A 16,974-nucleotide genomic window follows, 5' to 3' on the forward strand; every position below is an offset into this window, starting at 1 on the left:
TTTTCGAATAAATTATTTAAAATTTTTAGTCTAGATTTAATTAAATTTTAAATGACATTTGTCCATAACATTTAATTAAATATTAACCACAGTAGAATTAATTGCATAACGCAATAGATAAAAAAATCCTTTGTATAATTAATTGAAATACATTTACTTTAATCTACACTAATTAGAATGTATAATGTATTAAAATGCAACTTTTTATTATACTACTATTAGAAATCAATTAATGATAATATAGTTTAGTATATTTTATAAAATTATAAAAGAATTTAAGGCTGATGCAAGAGTGATAATTGACTAATAACTCCAACAATTAGTAAACAAGACATTTCTTAACAAAAAATAATTGGCAGTGGTAATAAAAATAATGATTATTTTAAACTAAGATTAACAAATCCTTGTTGAAGTATATAAGTAGATGACATATACAAGAAAAATAAACAAATTAACACATTAATCTATTGAAATTGTTTTTTATAAAAACTGACCATAAATAAAAATACCAATAACAAAATAATTTAATTATTTACTGAGTAATCAAAATAATTGAACAATAAGTTACTTTTTTTAAAACCATACAAAAATATCTTATCAAATACAATAAAAATTTACCAAACAACTAAAATGTTATCACAATAATGTTTCCCCTTTTCCTAATTAAACGCGCAATAATTGTACCATAAATTTAGCTAAATAAAATTTTGTAAAGGTATCACCATTCTAGGATTTAGTGCTTTGCGGCATATTGGACAAAAGTCGTTAGTTTGTAACCATTCGTGAATACAAGACCAACAAAACAGATGTCCACAAAATGAAAGTGAGGTTTTTTGTCTTGGTTCTAAACAAAGGGAACATTTACTGCTACTGTTTGATGGAATCGACTGACTGGGATGTTTTTCCTCATTTTTATGTAATTTTGGGGTTTTTAACACGGCCATGATCATAAGCACACTCAAATGGATGGCAGTCAAAACACTAAGAATTTTAAACACGTGTAAAGGCCGCTTAGGGTGGTACCATGGAACTGCATAGATCTTAAAAAAAAAAATTAATAAAAATAATTAATATTAAAACTTTGAGCTATTTAAGTTCAAAGTTTGAGCCTATGCTTACATATTTAATGAGGAAAAATCGTTTGGCCCACGTATAAAAGGAACCGTTCCAGTAAAATAATACTCTGTTGAGGCTTTGAAACAGTGGAACTAGAGATTTGACAGTTGTCGTGACTTGTATGATTTTATCTTTGGCCTGATTCGTAATCGATTTGCTATGTTGAACGTTATCAATCAAACGATCCAAGGCTAGGATGATAAGTCTGTCTCCAAATACATGGGCTAATATCATACCAGTGCTTTGCTATAAGTAACAACATTCTTGGTGAACAAAAATAATTGTTTATTATACCACTTTTTTTTGCATTTTAATTACCACAAGTCCTGGGACGTGTTTTCCAGTTTTTCCAACTTGGACGATTTTTGTATATTCTTCGCCCAGTGTTTGGAGCTTAGACAGTGTCGTGAGTGCATAGTACAGTAATTGTGACGTGCAAAATATGTTCTGTTTATTTTTGTTTATAAACACATGTCCTAAAAACATATAATTATTAGCAGCAGTAAGCCAATGTCTGTAACGACAGACAATCACGTAGGTAACACCATACTATTCCGTAGTAAATTAATTACCTTTGAATTTTAGAAGAAAACTACATAGCTGTTGATTAATTCGTTCGTAAAGTTCCTCGTCTTTTTGTTCCGCTCTCAATATCTCCGCAGGCCCGCTAGGATTGAATGCTGACATGATGGTTTTTTGGTTATATTGTTCATCTCATTAAAGAAGACATTTTCAGTCTGTGGATTTTCTGTGAAATATTAAAATTGTAAGCGTTTGTATTTACAGTTTTGAGTTTTTAAATTTTCCACAGTGATAAGGTTATCTCGCTCTATCAGTAATAAAAAAACAAAAAACCGATTCAAATCAAACATTAGCTATCAAGTATCAATATTATTATCACGGTCTTAGAAGAATTATTAGACCGTGATTATTATTGTCATATATCACAACTTTATGCTTGCAAGTATTTAATAATTTTTTTTTAAGTTGTTATGTTTCTACTTAGGTTGAGCCTGTACCAAATCGTCGAAAACGAATAAGTTGATTTTTGGTTTTTGGATTAGTACTTTTTTTTTTTTTCATCGTCAAAATCACTACATGGGGAGCTGAACTGTTTTCACATTACTTTACTCAAGGATTTGTATTATCTAAGATCAATGTATTTCACGTTTGTTTTAAGAAAACCGTTCTTACTAAATTCAACTACTCTTATCGTCTCATCTTTTAATCAAACTGACAAATGTTCGAGTCTAGTAGCTTCATAGAATAATTATTTATCTGTGGTAGCTTAACCCAAAAATAATGTTAGATAAAATGAAGTTTTAACACAGAATAACTTTATTCTTTGGTTTTAATCTGCATTCTAATGATGATTAATTTAATAGCATAAATGCATTACCCTTGTTCAATTTTTATATTTTCTTCAACACGTTTGTTGAGGCACAGAATCTTGGTGTTAGAAAAACTTGTCATTTTTATTTTAACATTGGATATTACACCAAAGGGACTGCTAAAAAAATTATGATTTTTTAATGTTTTAGGTTGCTATGTTGGAACAATCAAACTTCAACCAAGGTGTTAACTTTTTAAGTAAATTTTCATTGATTTGTAAATAGGAGTACATAATTATCCAACTGATGCTATATTTTGTATTTACATTTATTGCAATCAGTAACTTTTTGAAATTTTTACTGAAGATCCAAGATTTTTGAAAAATACATTTTCATCAGTTTTTTTTTTTTTATATTGTTTCTAATTTAAAGAAGAAAATAAAATTAACAGCGCTTCTATAATCACAGGTTCATCTTGCACCGTTTTGCTATAATTAGTTGCTGTGTCCACAATCATAAGAATAAAAACCTTTTAAAAATTATTGTTAAAAAAATATTTTATTATTTGTCAACAGTCTATAATGTGATGGGTATAATATAAACACAGATAGATATAATTAGTTTTACAGTAAATATACTATAGTACTATACACACATAGACATAATATTTTGAAAATTAATACACATGACTAATAGACATTTGGTTTAAAACTAGTACAATTGGTTCTTTAATGAAATTTACTATTGATAAAAAGACGATACTATTTATAAAGAAAACCAAATTTAATAAATCTGATAATTACATTTACATTGAAGTACTACAAGATAAATTTGTATAAGTACACAAACTTGTTTAAAAAAAATACTAATAAATGATCTACAAAAAAAGAACAGAATATAACAGTTTTATATTTTTTAAGTATAAAAATCTAAAATTACTAAACAGATATAAATAGTGTAAAAAAATAGTATCATATAAAAGAAAAAAAACAGTTTTGGTATAATGATTCAGTCAGATCTTAATTTTTAATACTTAATAATTATTAAATATTAAAATAAATGTCGTATACAAACAAAAATAATATTTTAAGGCTACTACACTAATATAATGTATATTATAAATATATTGACTCATATAAAAATATTATTTTATTAAAAGTATTCAAAAACTTATTTTTTCTTTATTGTAATTGTTTTATAACTCATCATGTTTCATAATCGCCTCTCCAAAATCAGTTGCCTGGGATCCGACAAACAAATCATATTTCGCTAATATTTCTTCTTTAGTTAATTTGCCATCAGCATCTGAATCGGATTCATAAACAAGGTGTCTGCTCTCTGCTTCAGCGTGATCAAAATTGTCAGGTAATATCCAATCTTTGACCTAAAATTAAAAATTATTATATGTATTATCAAAATGATGAGCTGAAATAAAATGAATTCTTTCAAACCTCTCCAATGTCCAAGAACCCGTCACCATCTTTATCTCTGTATGTCTTAAACTGTTCTATTTCACTTTTAATGAAATTTGGTTCTTCATTGGGCTCCACACCAGGGAATAAATCAGCTAGTAGAGATAAATAGTAAAATTTATTTTTAAACCAAGTTGCTGGAGCCAGTGTATTTACTATTTTCAAGAGGCAAATACACCAATAATCAAATATTCAAGTTATTTTTATAGTAAGTGTCCCGATAATTGGCAAATTTGTTAAGTATATTCATTAACAGGGCTCATAAATTCATGTAATAAAAATCACTTGAATATAAATGCAACTATAATTCTAAAAATATTCAAATATACACTTATGTTTATTTTTATTTGATTTGTGGATTGACCATTATTTTTTATCATCTAACCATCACATATTGATTTTATTTTTAAATTTAGTTAAATTTATAGTTTTTAATCAAATTTTGTTTTCAGGCGTAAACTCAAAGGGGAGATTTTGGGTGTTTAAGCTCTCTAAAATATCAATAAAAAATAAATCCTGACCTACAAATGAAAAGACTTAATATTTATGAACATTTTTCAACCCTCCCCCCTGAATTTTTTCCCCGCGTTTACGCCTAGTTGTTTTTAATAAACATTAAAATAATTGGTAAGTACCTATATTGATTTTAAAATAGATTATTATAAAATCAATGGTACCTACTTACATTAAAATAATTAATAATGTAATAACAATAACTTTAAAAACTTAAAAAGCTCTTTAAACGTAAAAAAAAATGCATGATTATGCTTTAGTATGCAATTACATAAAAAATACAATTTTACAATATATTGAATCCTGTGAATTTGAAGCAATTTTATTTTTTATCTATTATTTAATAGACTTGATAAGATTGATATTAAAATACATGAACTCACAAGACCTGTTTATTAGCTTATTGACCATGACTTTTGATTTGTGATATATTTACCAACTATCCTTGAAAAATATACTAGGGATAAACTAATTGTGCAAACAGAAGACTATTTCCATGGCATAGCAAATGGCAAGTATTTACAAATGACAAATATTTGTTAAGAATACCAGTATACTACTCATGGGAATTAACTTTACTTTTATGGTAAATTTACAAAAATAAAATTACCAATATATTCATCCATTGATATTTTATTGTCTTTATCTTTATCCATATCATCCATAGTTTCATAGACAACAATATCTTTCATGTGAACACTTTCTTCAGGATGTAAGAAAGATATAAATTCCTCTTTGGACAATAGACCATCACCATCGACGTCAGCTGCTGCCCATCTTCTCTTATCTCTTAATATCATTTTGGCATATGTATAGGAATCATCAGATTTATGCACTTCTTTCGCTTCGTCATCTAAAAAGACAAATTTATTGAGTAAAAATATTGCAACTAATTCACTTAACCTAACCTTGACAAAGTTTAAAATCAATTGATTGGGTTATAAATTTGTAATCAGTGCTTGAATTTAGGGGCTTTTTTTCTATAAAAAAAAATATTTAAGCGTATCTCTTCTAGAAATATATTAATTAATAACTAATAAGAATTTAATATTCAGATACATACATTTTAATTTTTAATTACTCTTATATTTTATTCCCCTATTAATTTTTTCCAATTCAAGCACTGCTTGTAATAAATAATAGTTAATGGGCGATAATCATAAAATCTATAACATTAAAATAGGTTGATCTTACCAGACATAAATCCATACGTATCTTTCCTATATATTGCCCACGATAACTTTTCGTTTTCCAAGTTTTTGTGGTTATCCCATTGGCTGTGCACATCATTCATTATGTAACGAGTTTGAGTGAATTTAATCCAATCTTTAAGTTCCTCTTGTGTTACATATCCATCATTATTTTTATCAATTTTATCGACTATTACGCTACAAATCACAACCAAAATAGGAGGCACTGATTAATAGATGGCAATATCTAAACAAAAACAGATTTGAGAATTGAAAAGCTAAAATTACCTCAGTCTCCTTTGACTTTCTTCTTGCGTCAAATTATCAAATTCTTCCGCTTCTTGTCCAAGAAAAGCTTCATGGTCATAATCTGGATTGTGTTCTTCACCCCTGAAATGTTGCTGTTGCGCTTGTAACTACACACACAGAATATAATATAATGCATTAAAACTTATGAGTTTATGTATTAAATAATTTATCAAAACAAAATAAAAATTAAACATGGTGCACTCTTACTTTTTCTAAAACCGGTTCTTTGGTGTTCGGCACTCCATATACAGTAATTGTACAAATGAAAAACATTAAGACTAACGTCATACAATTGAATATTATTACTTTCTGCAAGCAAAATTAAGTGGAATTAATTTTTTTTAAGTCATGCTCGGTGTAAAATATTATTGTTTAATAAATAGTATATCTAAACTCTTAAGTAATAAATTTTTATTTAAACATCTCTTTAACTTACCATGATTGATCTCTGTTTTTATGTTAAAAACTGAAAAAGTGTAAATAAATCTTGAAAATACCGATCGTTCAACTAAACACTGTTCAATTTAAATAATTGTCATTACACGTCATGTTTTTCGATGTGCTGTAAAACAGTAATAATAACCTAATGAACACAACGAACTGCAGAGCGATGCTGAGCTCATTAATTTTATTAATCTAAGACCCAGTTTTGTTCTGTAGTTCAACGGAAGCCGCTGCGAAACTATTATAGACAGATAACTGAATATATGATAACAAATAATGATAATAAGCTGGACGACGTACTCTTTTTTTTCCTGTGGTTTGTATTATTACTCTATGTCTCTATGGGTTTGTGAACAAGACGTATCGAGAAGCGGAAGATGATAACATAATATTTTTCTAATCACTATTCACTATGGTCTATGATTTGAGTATGATTGTTGACTGTTGTGAGCAACGTGGCATGTCAATATAATATACATCATCCAGGCACGTACACAAAAAAAAATTTCGATGGGGTTTACAAAATTTAGCAATACAAATTGTGCCGCAACATAATAAAACAATTTTTTCCTCGTTAATCGAAAATATTTCGGGGGGGTTGAACCCCAAACCCCCCTTTATATGTGCCTGACATCATCGAAACATCAATCAATACATCATCATAAACTATAAAGGCCTACGCCTAAGCCACGATATGTGTATACATATAACTTTTAAATTATATTTATTGTATATAATAGCTGCGGGCCTGCGGCCTGTAGATTATACTGCTAGTAATTCATCTTTGTAAATAAATATATATTTGTTAAGGAATAAGGAAAATTTAAAAACAAGTTTTGAATAATATCCGTAGAAGGTAATATTAAAAAAAAAAAAAAATAAATAAAACGAGTAAAAATAATTTTTTTTATGAGGACGTCTCACCCGCATGTGTTGTCTCTGTCTTATACACGTACGACATTGTAAATTTTCGTTCGCCAGTTTCAATAGTGTGCTTTTAGTTTTAATATTAGAGTGAATTGACCTATTATCAAACTTTTAGGTAAGAACATTATCTGTGTTCTCTCGTTGCCTTTTTACGATATTTCAATTTTTAGGTGAGTTATGAGTATGAAAGCATTAGGTTAATATAATTTTTATCGAAAATATTGCATTTATCAGTGGCGTGCTCAGCTTTTTTGAAAGTGTGGATATTCATTTTCGACTTGTCACAGACCCTACATTATTTTTCGTGTAGATAGTTAATATATGTCATTACAGAAAAATCCAAAGGAGGGGATATGAATATATGATACCTTGACCCCCCCGTGAGCACGCCACTGGTATTTATTATGTTATAACTTATAAATTATTATTAGTATTTAGGCCATATTTAGAATTTAGTCACCACGTGAAAACAAAATTTGCTACACCCCTCCCTCTTTTAATTTTTTTTATAAACGAGCTTTGACTCGTTTTTGTAAAAATATTGTATAAAGGTATACGGTCAAAACTTGAATGGTGAATTCTCAATCAACTATAATTATATATTTATATAAATACAGTTTTCGTTACGTCGAATCTCAAGGGGAACAGGAAAAAGTTAGAGATATCTAGTTCTATTACAATTTTAAAAAAAATGACTAAATAATTTGAATACCTACTTAAAGTACTAACACTACATACATATCAAGAAACTACAATAATGAATAAATAATTATTTTTTTTAAAACCTTCCATTACAGTTTGTTTTGTTATACTTTTGGTTTTGTAAGAATATAAAAATTAATTGTAAGGACATTTCATTTACGCTTATTTTCCATTTCACTATATTTCATACAAATATTGACAACCAAAGTACCAATGCGTGATATCACAACACTATACCTACCTATACTGAATGTACCTACATGGCTACATGGCTACATACTGTTTATTTTTTTGATCTTACCGTAATAAAAATATTATTTGTGTATCCGAGATATTCAATGTATGTACATAGTTCGGGATATTGACGTTCGACATAAAAAAAATCTACTGTAAATAAAATTGTTAAAATTCTATAACTGAATACATAATTTTTGTTTATTTTAAGTATTAGCGCTAACCGCTAACCGATAGTTTACGGCTTTTATAATTATAAAACTGTATAATATACCTACTCAAGGGCGCCCATAGGTAAATTCTCAAGGGGGGGACAAAATCTTAATTTATCAATACATTTATAAATAGGAATAGGAATAGGAGATAGGAAGAGGTCTACTGCTAATTATTATGCTATTACATTATATTATGTAAATCAAACTGGAAGATTATGAAATGATAATTATTTAACCAATTAACCATAAAAGTAATTAATCGAATTTTTATTTAATTAAAAACATAAATTGGACACTGAAAACAATTAATTATATTTATTAAAATATTAATTTACAAATAAAAATTGTAAATTTCTTTTTTTAATACCAAATATGTTTATTACTTCTTCTATATATTCATTCTTTTTATCATTAATTTTTTCCCTGTGTATACTTATCATACATAACCCGTCAAGTCTATCTTCACTCATTGTAGATCTCGTCCATGTTTTTACTCTTCGTAACGTACTAAATGATCGTTCTACAGTGCATGTTGTAGGTGGTAATGTAATATAGATCATTATACATTTCTTGACGGCAGGAAAAAATTCACACTCCACCAATAATTTTTTATAATCTTCCATTGTATCATTTATAAATGATTGTGATTTTAATTGCCAATAATCATACCAAATTAAACCATTAACTTTTATATTAGGTATTTTAAAATGATTTTCAATATCTTGAAGTATGTTCAAATATTCATTTTTTTGTAGTTTAATCATTTCATTTGGAAGCAACCAACATAATTTAAATGGAGTCTCATTGTTTTCATTAAATCTATTATTTAACGAACTAATAATAGAGTCTAAATATGGTATATATATGAATACTCTGTAATAATCTTTGATAGAATCATTTGATGAACAATTATGATTTGATCGTTGACTCTGATGATTTGTTCTTCGAGGTATTTTAAGTACAAAATCTAAGCTATTTGCTGCTTCAGTGATTTCCTCAAAAATTGTATTAAAATACTCTAAGCTGTTTTCTCTATGTTTATTCAATATGCCAAGAAGTTCTGTTTTAACAAATTTATGAACAGAATGAAGATTAACACTTGTACCTTGTAATTTGGTCACAACTGGTTCTAGAACAGAAGAGTAATAAGCAATTACTTTTAAACTAATCAAAAAAGTACTATTTGATGTGGCTGATGAAAGTTGGAACGCACAATTTCTTGTAACAGTATTTGCTTCTGAACTAATAGATAACTTTTCAAGAACATTTTTAATTTCAATAAAATTGTTATCAAATAACTGTATACATTTGTACTTTTCTGACCAACGTGTCTCACAAAATAATGGAATATTTGGAATAAGTTTTCTTCTCAAAATACTTTCTCTAAAAAACTTAATTATTTCCTTTACAGTACCAATAGTATTTCTGATTTCAGGAATTGAATTTTGATCGTTAACTACTAAATTGAGTTTATGTGAAGCACAATGAAAATAACAAGCAGTTGGATATATTTTTCGGATAATTGCCTGTACACCATTTTCTTTGCCACTCATGGTTGAACAACCATCAAATCCTAAGCCAACAAGTTTCAACATATTTAAACCATATTTTTCTGTCGATTCTAATATACTTCTTGATACACCTTCTGCATTTAAAATATGTATTTCACTAAATCCAATAAATTCCTCATGCACTACATAATTAATATCAATATATCTTACACCAATAGATAAATGTTCTTTTCCTGCAATATCTGCTGTTTCATCAGCCAGTAAAGAAAATGCAACTGAATTATTGACTTGGGATACAATATCATTACGAATTACTTGACCACAAATTTGAATAATTTCATTTTGAATTCTATGTGATATATATTTGGATTTCCCAGAGGCCGTGTCAAAATGGTTCGATAAAATATTATCACCTGAATCAACTCGAAATTTTAATAAATCAACAAAATTACCTCTATCAGCAGTGCTTCCTCTAAGGGCAATGTCATGTTGTCCACAAAACAATATTGATTTTATAATTGGTCTTAATTTTTTTCTATTATTTTCAACTTCTTTGTGTACTGTAGCATTAATTTGCTCAATAACATTTATTTTTTTTGAATTCATACTGTCTAAAAATAATTTTGCTGTAACTTTTGAATCATTATGCCACTGTGTTTTTTCATGTTTTTTTGACTCTTCAATTATCTGATAAAATTTTGTGAATGGTGTAATAATAAAAGAACCTTGTTTACCTCTGTGTACATTAGCTTTGAACAAAACACAAAATTTACAAAAAACCCCTTTATGTTTAGGTGAATAAATCATCCAATCATACATTTCTAAGTACTTCAAATTAAATGCACGTTTGGAATTTGATGCAATGTCATTTTTAAAATTATAATTTATAGTTGGTTTGTATGGATTAGTTAGTAGACTGTACTTTTTATCTTCTGGTATTGGATGAATATTAATAAAATCTCCAACATCTGACGAATTATATATTATAATGTTAGTATCGTTACTTACACCTGAAAAGTAATTGAATTTACATAATTATATAGAAAAATTGAAAAAATAAAATATTTAATTATAATAAATATTTAATCCTACATATATGATATGTTCTAATAAAAATGTTTAAGTGAATAAAATAAATCCTATACTTACAAGGTGTTGATACTACTTCAGATATGTCTGGATCAATCATGGTACTGACACATGTATTACTATTAGTAGATGTGACTTGTGCATTACCTATATAAATATATTAATTTATATTATAAATGTAGCTTTGTTATTTTTTTATTTATAATTATTTAAATCATTGTATTTATATGTTTATTTGCATAGATTAAAAAAAAAAAAATCTAATAGGTAAGTAATTAAATATTAAAACATTAAAACATTTGTATACTCACACGGAGTTAACACATCGACTACAGAAATGGTTGGGTTATTACAATTTTTCTCTACAATTTTGTTGTCCATTTTTGCAGTTTTTGTTTTAAAATAATCTAAAATTTTCGATTTTTTACAGTTTTTTTCATCATCTAAAAAAATAGAACAGTAATGAGATAAAATTAAACCAGATATCATATACCATTTGGTATTCAATTATAGTTTCCAATTATTTAGTATTGATTAATAAATAATAAATGATATTAAATCTATGCTACTAATTACTATTAAAATACGTAATCTGTCTAGATCCATCTAATATCTAATATATTTTACATATTATTATAATAACTAATAAGGATTACTTTTGAAAACTTACTTTCATACATGGGTGAAGAACTTGTTTCTGGCTCTGGGTTTTGACGTTTCGGAGTAAATACATACTTTTTTAATTTATTAATAGTACTCATTATTTTATTATTAAATATATTTAAGTAATATAACACTTGACACAACAAAAGTGTAACGACTGAAATACTGAATAGTTTTCACTTTTTTATTTTTTACTATAAAATGTAAGGGTCGGGCCACACTACAGTATTATAAGTAAATTCATGAAGCGGTACACGACGACGGCGACGAACAGTGAAACCAGTACGTATAGCGCGTCTAAATTTAAACATGAATGTTTATTTCGCGAGCAGTAAAACCGTCCGAACTCATGACAAAATATATATTATAATAATATCTAATGAACATTGTTTATTTATTGTTGTTATTTATAGCTGATAACTTGATTTGCCACAGTAAATAAACCTATTTTCCATAAACAATTAATTATAGATTTTCATATATTTTAATATTTAATTAATTTTTTTCTAAATAAATAGATTCTGACCACAGTAAACAATTTTCCAATATTTTCTACATTTTCCAGGGGGGGACATGTCCCTCCCTTGCCCCCCCCCATATGGGCGCACTTGTACCTACTCGTAACTACATGTCTATATATTATAAGACTAAGAATTGTTACTTTTATGTTTTGTTATTACTACTACTAATACTACATGTAATTTTATTATTTAACAATTTAACTTTATATGACTTTTTTGCTCTTTCTTTTAACTACTCGGTGTCTATGTATTGTAAATTTGTACATATTTACCCTAGGCCCAGGGCCTGATTTAGGCATTTTGTGACCTTAGGCAAAATAAAAAATGTGGCTCCTTATTGTCAACAGTAGCGTATATAAGCATATAGCCATACCCCCCTTCCATGGATGAGTTGTATAAAACAAAATAATAATTTATTACAATTTAGTATTTACCTACCTACTTATACATTTTCACAAACATAATTATAATGTTATACATTTTTTACCTCTACAGGCTACAGATTTCTTGTACCTATGTATTATTTTAATTTACATTTTACGCTGAAAAGGGTTAATTATTTTATTTTTTTGAAATATATGTATTTTATATGACGAAAGTAGTACTCTGAAAAAACAAAAATAAGGTTCATAAAAATCGGAAACCATCTAATAACGGAGGCTAGAGGCAGTTGCCTATCCTGCCAAATGGTAAATCCCCCCATAAGGTGTATTTATATATTGACTTTTATCAGTTTTACCTACATATAGTTTAAATACAAACAAATTTGTAAATTATTGCAAAACGAAATCAAATAAAATGTTTAGTTGTAAAATTGTATTAGTACCTAAAAAAATAGTTTATTACTCGGTAAGTAATAAGCATGATTTTTAAAATAAATGGTTATTTCATTTTTATCGTTATCTTATTGATTTATACAACACGAGGTGCCGGCTTTACAACAATACAACACACTGTACCTAATTACTAATTAGTAATTACTGTACCGTCTGTACCTACATACATGCAACATGCTACATACAGAGAGATTCAGATATTATATGAGATATTAAATAGGTACTCCAATAATGGGTAAAATTGAAATTCCAAAAATTAGGTACCTAATCTAATTACAAAAATGTAACTTCAAGATTTACAATAATTTATATGAACGAATAGTTCAATAGTGAACTATTCGAATATAATAGGTAGTATCAATAATATCATATTATTGATTTTAATTTTTTAACTATACTTTTAATCACAAACGTTTCTCTTTTCATCGATATAATTTTCTGGATTATTTAAAAAACTGTGGGCTTCAAAGTTCAAACTTAATTTTAAGATAGGTATACTCATTATAATTATACATTTATACTAATAAGTAATAACTAGTAATATGTAATTTTAAATTTATTTGCGCTTATGGTTTGTTAAAAACTAAAAAGGTATTGTTTTTGCGCTTTTTGATTGTGTTTGGGTTATATTTTGCACTATTATAGGCTACAGCCTTTTTGAATGTATACCATAGAGTAATAAGAATTTAAAATTTTTAGTGTTTCATTTGTAAAGCCAGGATTAGCATTAGTACGATCATACCATCTACGTAGATATGGCATAGTAGTACTAAATTCATTTCTTACAAAGTCATAAGCCTTTGCAGAAAAGAAGTGCAGTGTAATGGCAAAACGTCTTGACTCTTGACTATACTTATTTTTTAGCTCTTTACCTCGATTATTATCAACAAATCTACATAGCCATATCTTTATGCTTACCAAAACTGGAAGACAACAATTCACTTGTGTCATAATTGACAAGATTATTTTTTTCAAAGTATCAATCACCGTTTTCATTGAAGCTATTTTTTGCCTTGGTGTTTCACTTTTTGACTGAGCAGTTTAATTTTTTTTGACTTCAATATATTTTTATTTGCCAACATTGATACAGTTCTCTTGAGTCTAAGGCGATTCGGTGAATCATTGATGACGGGCTTACACATTTTATCAATCATTATTTTACTAGAATCCTTTTAAAACATATAAGCAAATCAATTTTTGTGAATGTTTATACTTTTTAGTAGTTCCTTATAATGTTTTAATAATTAAAACAAGTATACCTTTGAAATAATATCATTAGATAAGATTGAGTCATACATTGAAAATTTGGCCACTGACTTTGTTTCTGGAAAGTTGAACTTTTTAATTGTTATTATTTTTTTGGAAGATCTTTTAAAAACCTAAAAAATGTATTTCTAAAAAAAGAATAAAAATAAAAATATGAAGTAATACTTGAATAACTGTTGGAGAACTACATTCACTAGGCCCTTTAATTTCTTCAGAAATGGGTTGATCTGTAAAATTGCTGTAAGTTGGTGTTGAGTTACTACTTTGGATACATAGAGGATCATCGACTGGAATAGGTATCTTAATTTCTGGGTAGAGAATTTTTGCCTAAAATTACTATGAGTATTTTTTAAAACTAACTGACTCCGTAATGCTTTGTTATTAAATATTGCTAGGTTGCATTATATATTTATATAGCTAAATTACTCTGCATATAGGTAAATAACTATTGTGTGATAATGTAACTTACACATTTTACTCTTTTGATTTTAATTGTCGGAACAGCATTTGATTTTAAATGAGTGGTATGAGTAAATCTGTCAAAATAAGAAGCAGCAAATTGGGCTGAACAAAATAAACTAACAGAAGGCTTAAATAAGCTCTCGTGAATTCCATTTTCTCTGGAAAATTTCAAGCATTGTGCTTGAACCACTGTAGATTGAGGAAGCCTTAAAATTATAAATAACAATTCCAATATAAATCATTAAATAATAAGAATATTTCCTACTTCTTTTAATATTATTATTGCTCTATGATACAAATATGAGATTCTTATTTCATAAGTATAAATCCAATGTAGCTAAATGTTAAGTATATTTTGTTATAGTGTATATATAATATTATGTAATATCTAACTACTAGTAGGTATCTTATGTACAATTATTATATATTTATATAGCACTTACCTATGAAAAGTAATATGGCCATCTTTAGATTTTTTATTTCTGCTTCTACCACAAATAGCGCAGCTGGGCATTTTAATGCTTTGATAATATCATATAATAAATATAGTATAATATTTAGGTACTTACAAATGTATTATAATAGGTAGAACTGTACAAGTAAAATACTGAAGTAATGTTATAATAAATATTATTTAATATTTTTTACTAATTTAGTATCACCATTGGATATAAATAGTACTATTGTTATCTAAAATAATAAATAGAACGCATTGCCATCTAGCTTTAAATGTATTTGGTAATAGACACACATGGCGGTGAAAGTAGCATCAATACAGCATATTATGGACTGATTACAATAAATTGCCATATCTATTATATTCTTATTATTCTATGTCTCTATGATGTATAGTGTACACCGAAAAACATTAGTGATTAATATTTATGGCCTATTCATACCCCCTTAAAACTGATACATTATTATATTGTATTCCAATTAAATTTTAAAGTTCTAAACGTATTCATACAATATAATTAAATTTAATGAATTGTAAATACATTGTATTTAATAGTTGGAAAAGGTAAAATCTTTTAAGTAGATACATGAAACTATGAAAGTATGAAAGTTAATTGTAAGACTTAAGATAAAATATTATTATAATAATAATAATTCGATTTCATATTTTAGATTTTTACCTTATTGCTATTATAATCATTATAACCAATTATCAAATTCATTGTATCAAACTATTAATATAAATAATTGTTTATGATGAAATAATAATAATGATGAATTTAAATATTTTATCGCGCCAAATGTGGAACCAATGAGAAAGCAGTATTTCGGTATGGGTTTTATTTCGTGTGCATAATGGTAATATATCAATACTGTTCTATGGTAATATGCGAACGGGGAATGTGTTGACGCATAGACATGTCTATGTGTTTACGCAATCGTTTCGGTCAACACTCAACACATAGAGCCTATAGAACAGGGGTGGCGAACCTTTTTAGGGTCAAGTGCCAAATTTTCCCAATCAAGGTTTTGAAAATTTTTCACGTGCACGAAGGAAATTAAATTTTCTACGGATAAAAATAAAGTTAATGATTTATTATATATTATTTTATTAAGTAAGCACACCTTTTTTTTTGTAATTATAATTTTTAAAATGTATATAATTTGTTTTTTTGAATTTCTTATAACAGTTATAATCAAAACTTTATAAATAGCATCATTTTTAATAATTTTAATTTTTTCAATGTGCCAAATTGGCACGCGTGCCGTAGGTTCGCCACCTCTGCTATAGAATCTAGAACCGCCGCTACACGAGCAGTAGACAGTGTTGCTAATTTGCTATCGCTTTAGCAGAACGGCCAGAACGTCTTCTTTTAGATGAAATACATATTTTTCTTTTCTTTAAGACAGTGTAATTCTTTTACGTTAATATGTTACCTACCTAACATTTGAGTGCCGAACTACGCGCTTAACACACTCATGAAATTAACAATAACGTCAATAACGCATACGCAATTAAAATTAATTCGCTCCCTATTTATGCGTAGAGGTGTTATATTATATTACATATTATCTATGTTCGCTATATTGTATTAAGAGTTGTCTTTTTTAGCTGTGTTGTGGCATCGTTAGGTTTAGGTTAGCTGAACAGCAAGACTGGTTACTTACTTTTAAGTATTATAATATATTATCGTGAAGTGAACCTAACATTAAGAAA

General features: G+C 27.3%; 3 protein-coding genes across 3 annotated transcripts; all 3 read right to left on the reverse strand.

Annotated features, from left to right (window-relative positions):
• Positions 1–512: 512 nt before the first annotated feature.
• LOC132922720 (peroxisome biogenesis factor 10-like) lies at positions 513–1,911 on the reverse strand. The gene is made up of 4 exons (XM_060986378.1): positions 1,689–1,911; positions 1,435–1,592; positions 1,120–1,362; positions 513–1,040 (listed from the first exon to the last, which is right to left on the reverse strand). Exons 1-4 carry the CDS (start codon positions 1,801–1,803, stop codon positions 696–698), a joined length of 861 nt encoding a protein of 286 aa, XP_060842361.1. The 5' UTR covers positions 1,804–1,911; the 3' UTR covers positions 513–695.
• Positions 1,912–2,986: 1,075 nt separating this feature from the next.
• LOC132922117 (calumenin-like) lies at positions 2,987–6,693 on the reverse strand. Its single transcript, XM_060985465.1, has 7 exons — positions 6,368–6,693; positions 6,139–6,240; positions 5,911–6,038; positions 5,627–5,820; positions 5,043–5,285; positions 3,899–4,014; positions 2,987–3,831 (listed from the first exon to the last, which is right to left on the reverse strand). Exons 1-7 carry the CDS (start codon positions 6,368–6,370, stop codon positions 3,643–3,645), a joined length of 975 nt encoding a protein of 324 aa, XP_060841448.1. The 5' UTR covers positions 6,371–6,693; the 3' UTR covers positions 2,987–3,642.
• Positions 6,694–8,634: 1,941 nt separating this feature from the next.
• Positions 8,635–11,434, reverse strand: LOC132919003 (52 kDa repressor of the inhibitor of the protein kinase-like). Its single transcript, XM_060980356.1, has 4 exons — positions 11,365–11,434; positions 11,114–11,200; positions 8,837–10,974; positions 8,635–8,658 (listed from the first exon to the last, which is right to left on the reverse strand). The coding sequence occupies exons 1-4, from the start codon at positions 11,432–11,434 to the stop codon at positions 8,635–8,637; spliced, it is 2,319 nt and encodes a 772-aa protein (XP_060836339.1).
• Between the last annotated feature and the right edge of the window lie 5,540 nt (positions 11,435–16,974).

The sequence above is a fragment of the Rhopalosiphum padi genome, chromosome 2 (assembly GCF_020882245.1).
Source record: "Rhopalosiphum padi isolate XX-2018 chromosome 2, ASM2088224v1, whole genome shotgun sequence".
In the NCBI taxonomy this organism is placed as follows: domain Eukaryota; kingdom Metazoa; phylum Arthropoda; class Insecta; order Hemiptera; family Aphididae; genus Rhopalosiphum; species Rhopalosiphum padi.

Excerpts from the sequence above, each read along its gene's own strand:
- LOC132922117 (XM_060985465.1), bottom strand. Across the intron at positions 6,039-6,138 it reads AAGAACCGGTTTTAGAAAAA|TTACAAGCGCAACAGCAACA; the intron begins GTAAGAGTGCAC and ends CTGTGTGTGTAG. Across the intron at positions 5,286-5,626 it reads TACGTATGGATTTATGTCTG|ATGACGAAGCGAAAGAAGTG; the intron begins GTAAGATCAACC and ends TTGTCTTTTTAG.
- LOC132922720 (XM_060986378.1), bottom strand. The coding sequence starts at position 1,803 with ATGTCAGCATTCAATCCTAGCGGGCCTGCGGAGATATTGAGAGCGGAA. Across the intron at positions 1,593-1,688 it reads TTTTCTTCTAAAATTCAAAG|GACATGTGTTTATAAACAAA; the intron begins GTAATTAATTTA and ends ATATGTTTTTAG. Across the intron at positions 1,363-1,434 it reads AACACGTCCCAGGACTTGTG|CAAAGCACTGGTATGATATT; the intron begins GTAATTAAAATG and ends TGTTACTTATAG.
- LOC132919003 (XM_060980356.1), bottom strand. The coding sequence starts at position 11,434 with ATGGACAACAAAATTGTAGAGAAAAATTGTAATAACCCAACCATTTCT. Across the intron at positions 10,975-11,113 it reads TGAAGTAGTATCAACACCTT|GTGTAAGTAACGATACTAAC; the intron begins GTAAGTATAGGA and ends ATTACTTTTCAG. Across the intron at positions 8,659-8,836 it reads AGAATGAATATATAGAAGAA|TTTGATTTACATAATATAAT; the intron begins GTAATAAACATA and ends ATAATCTTCCAG.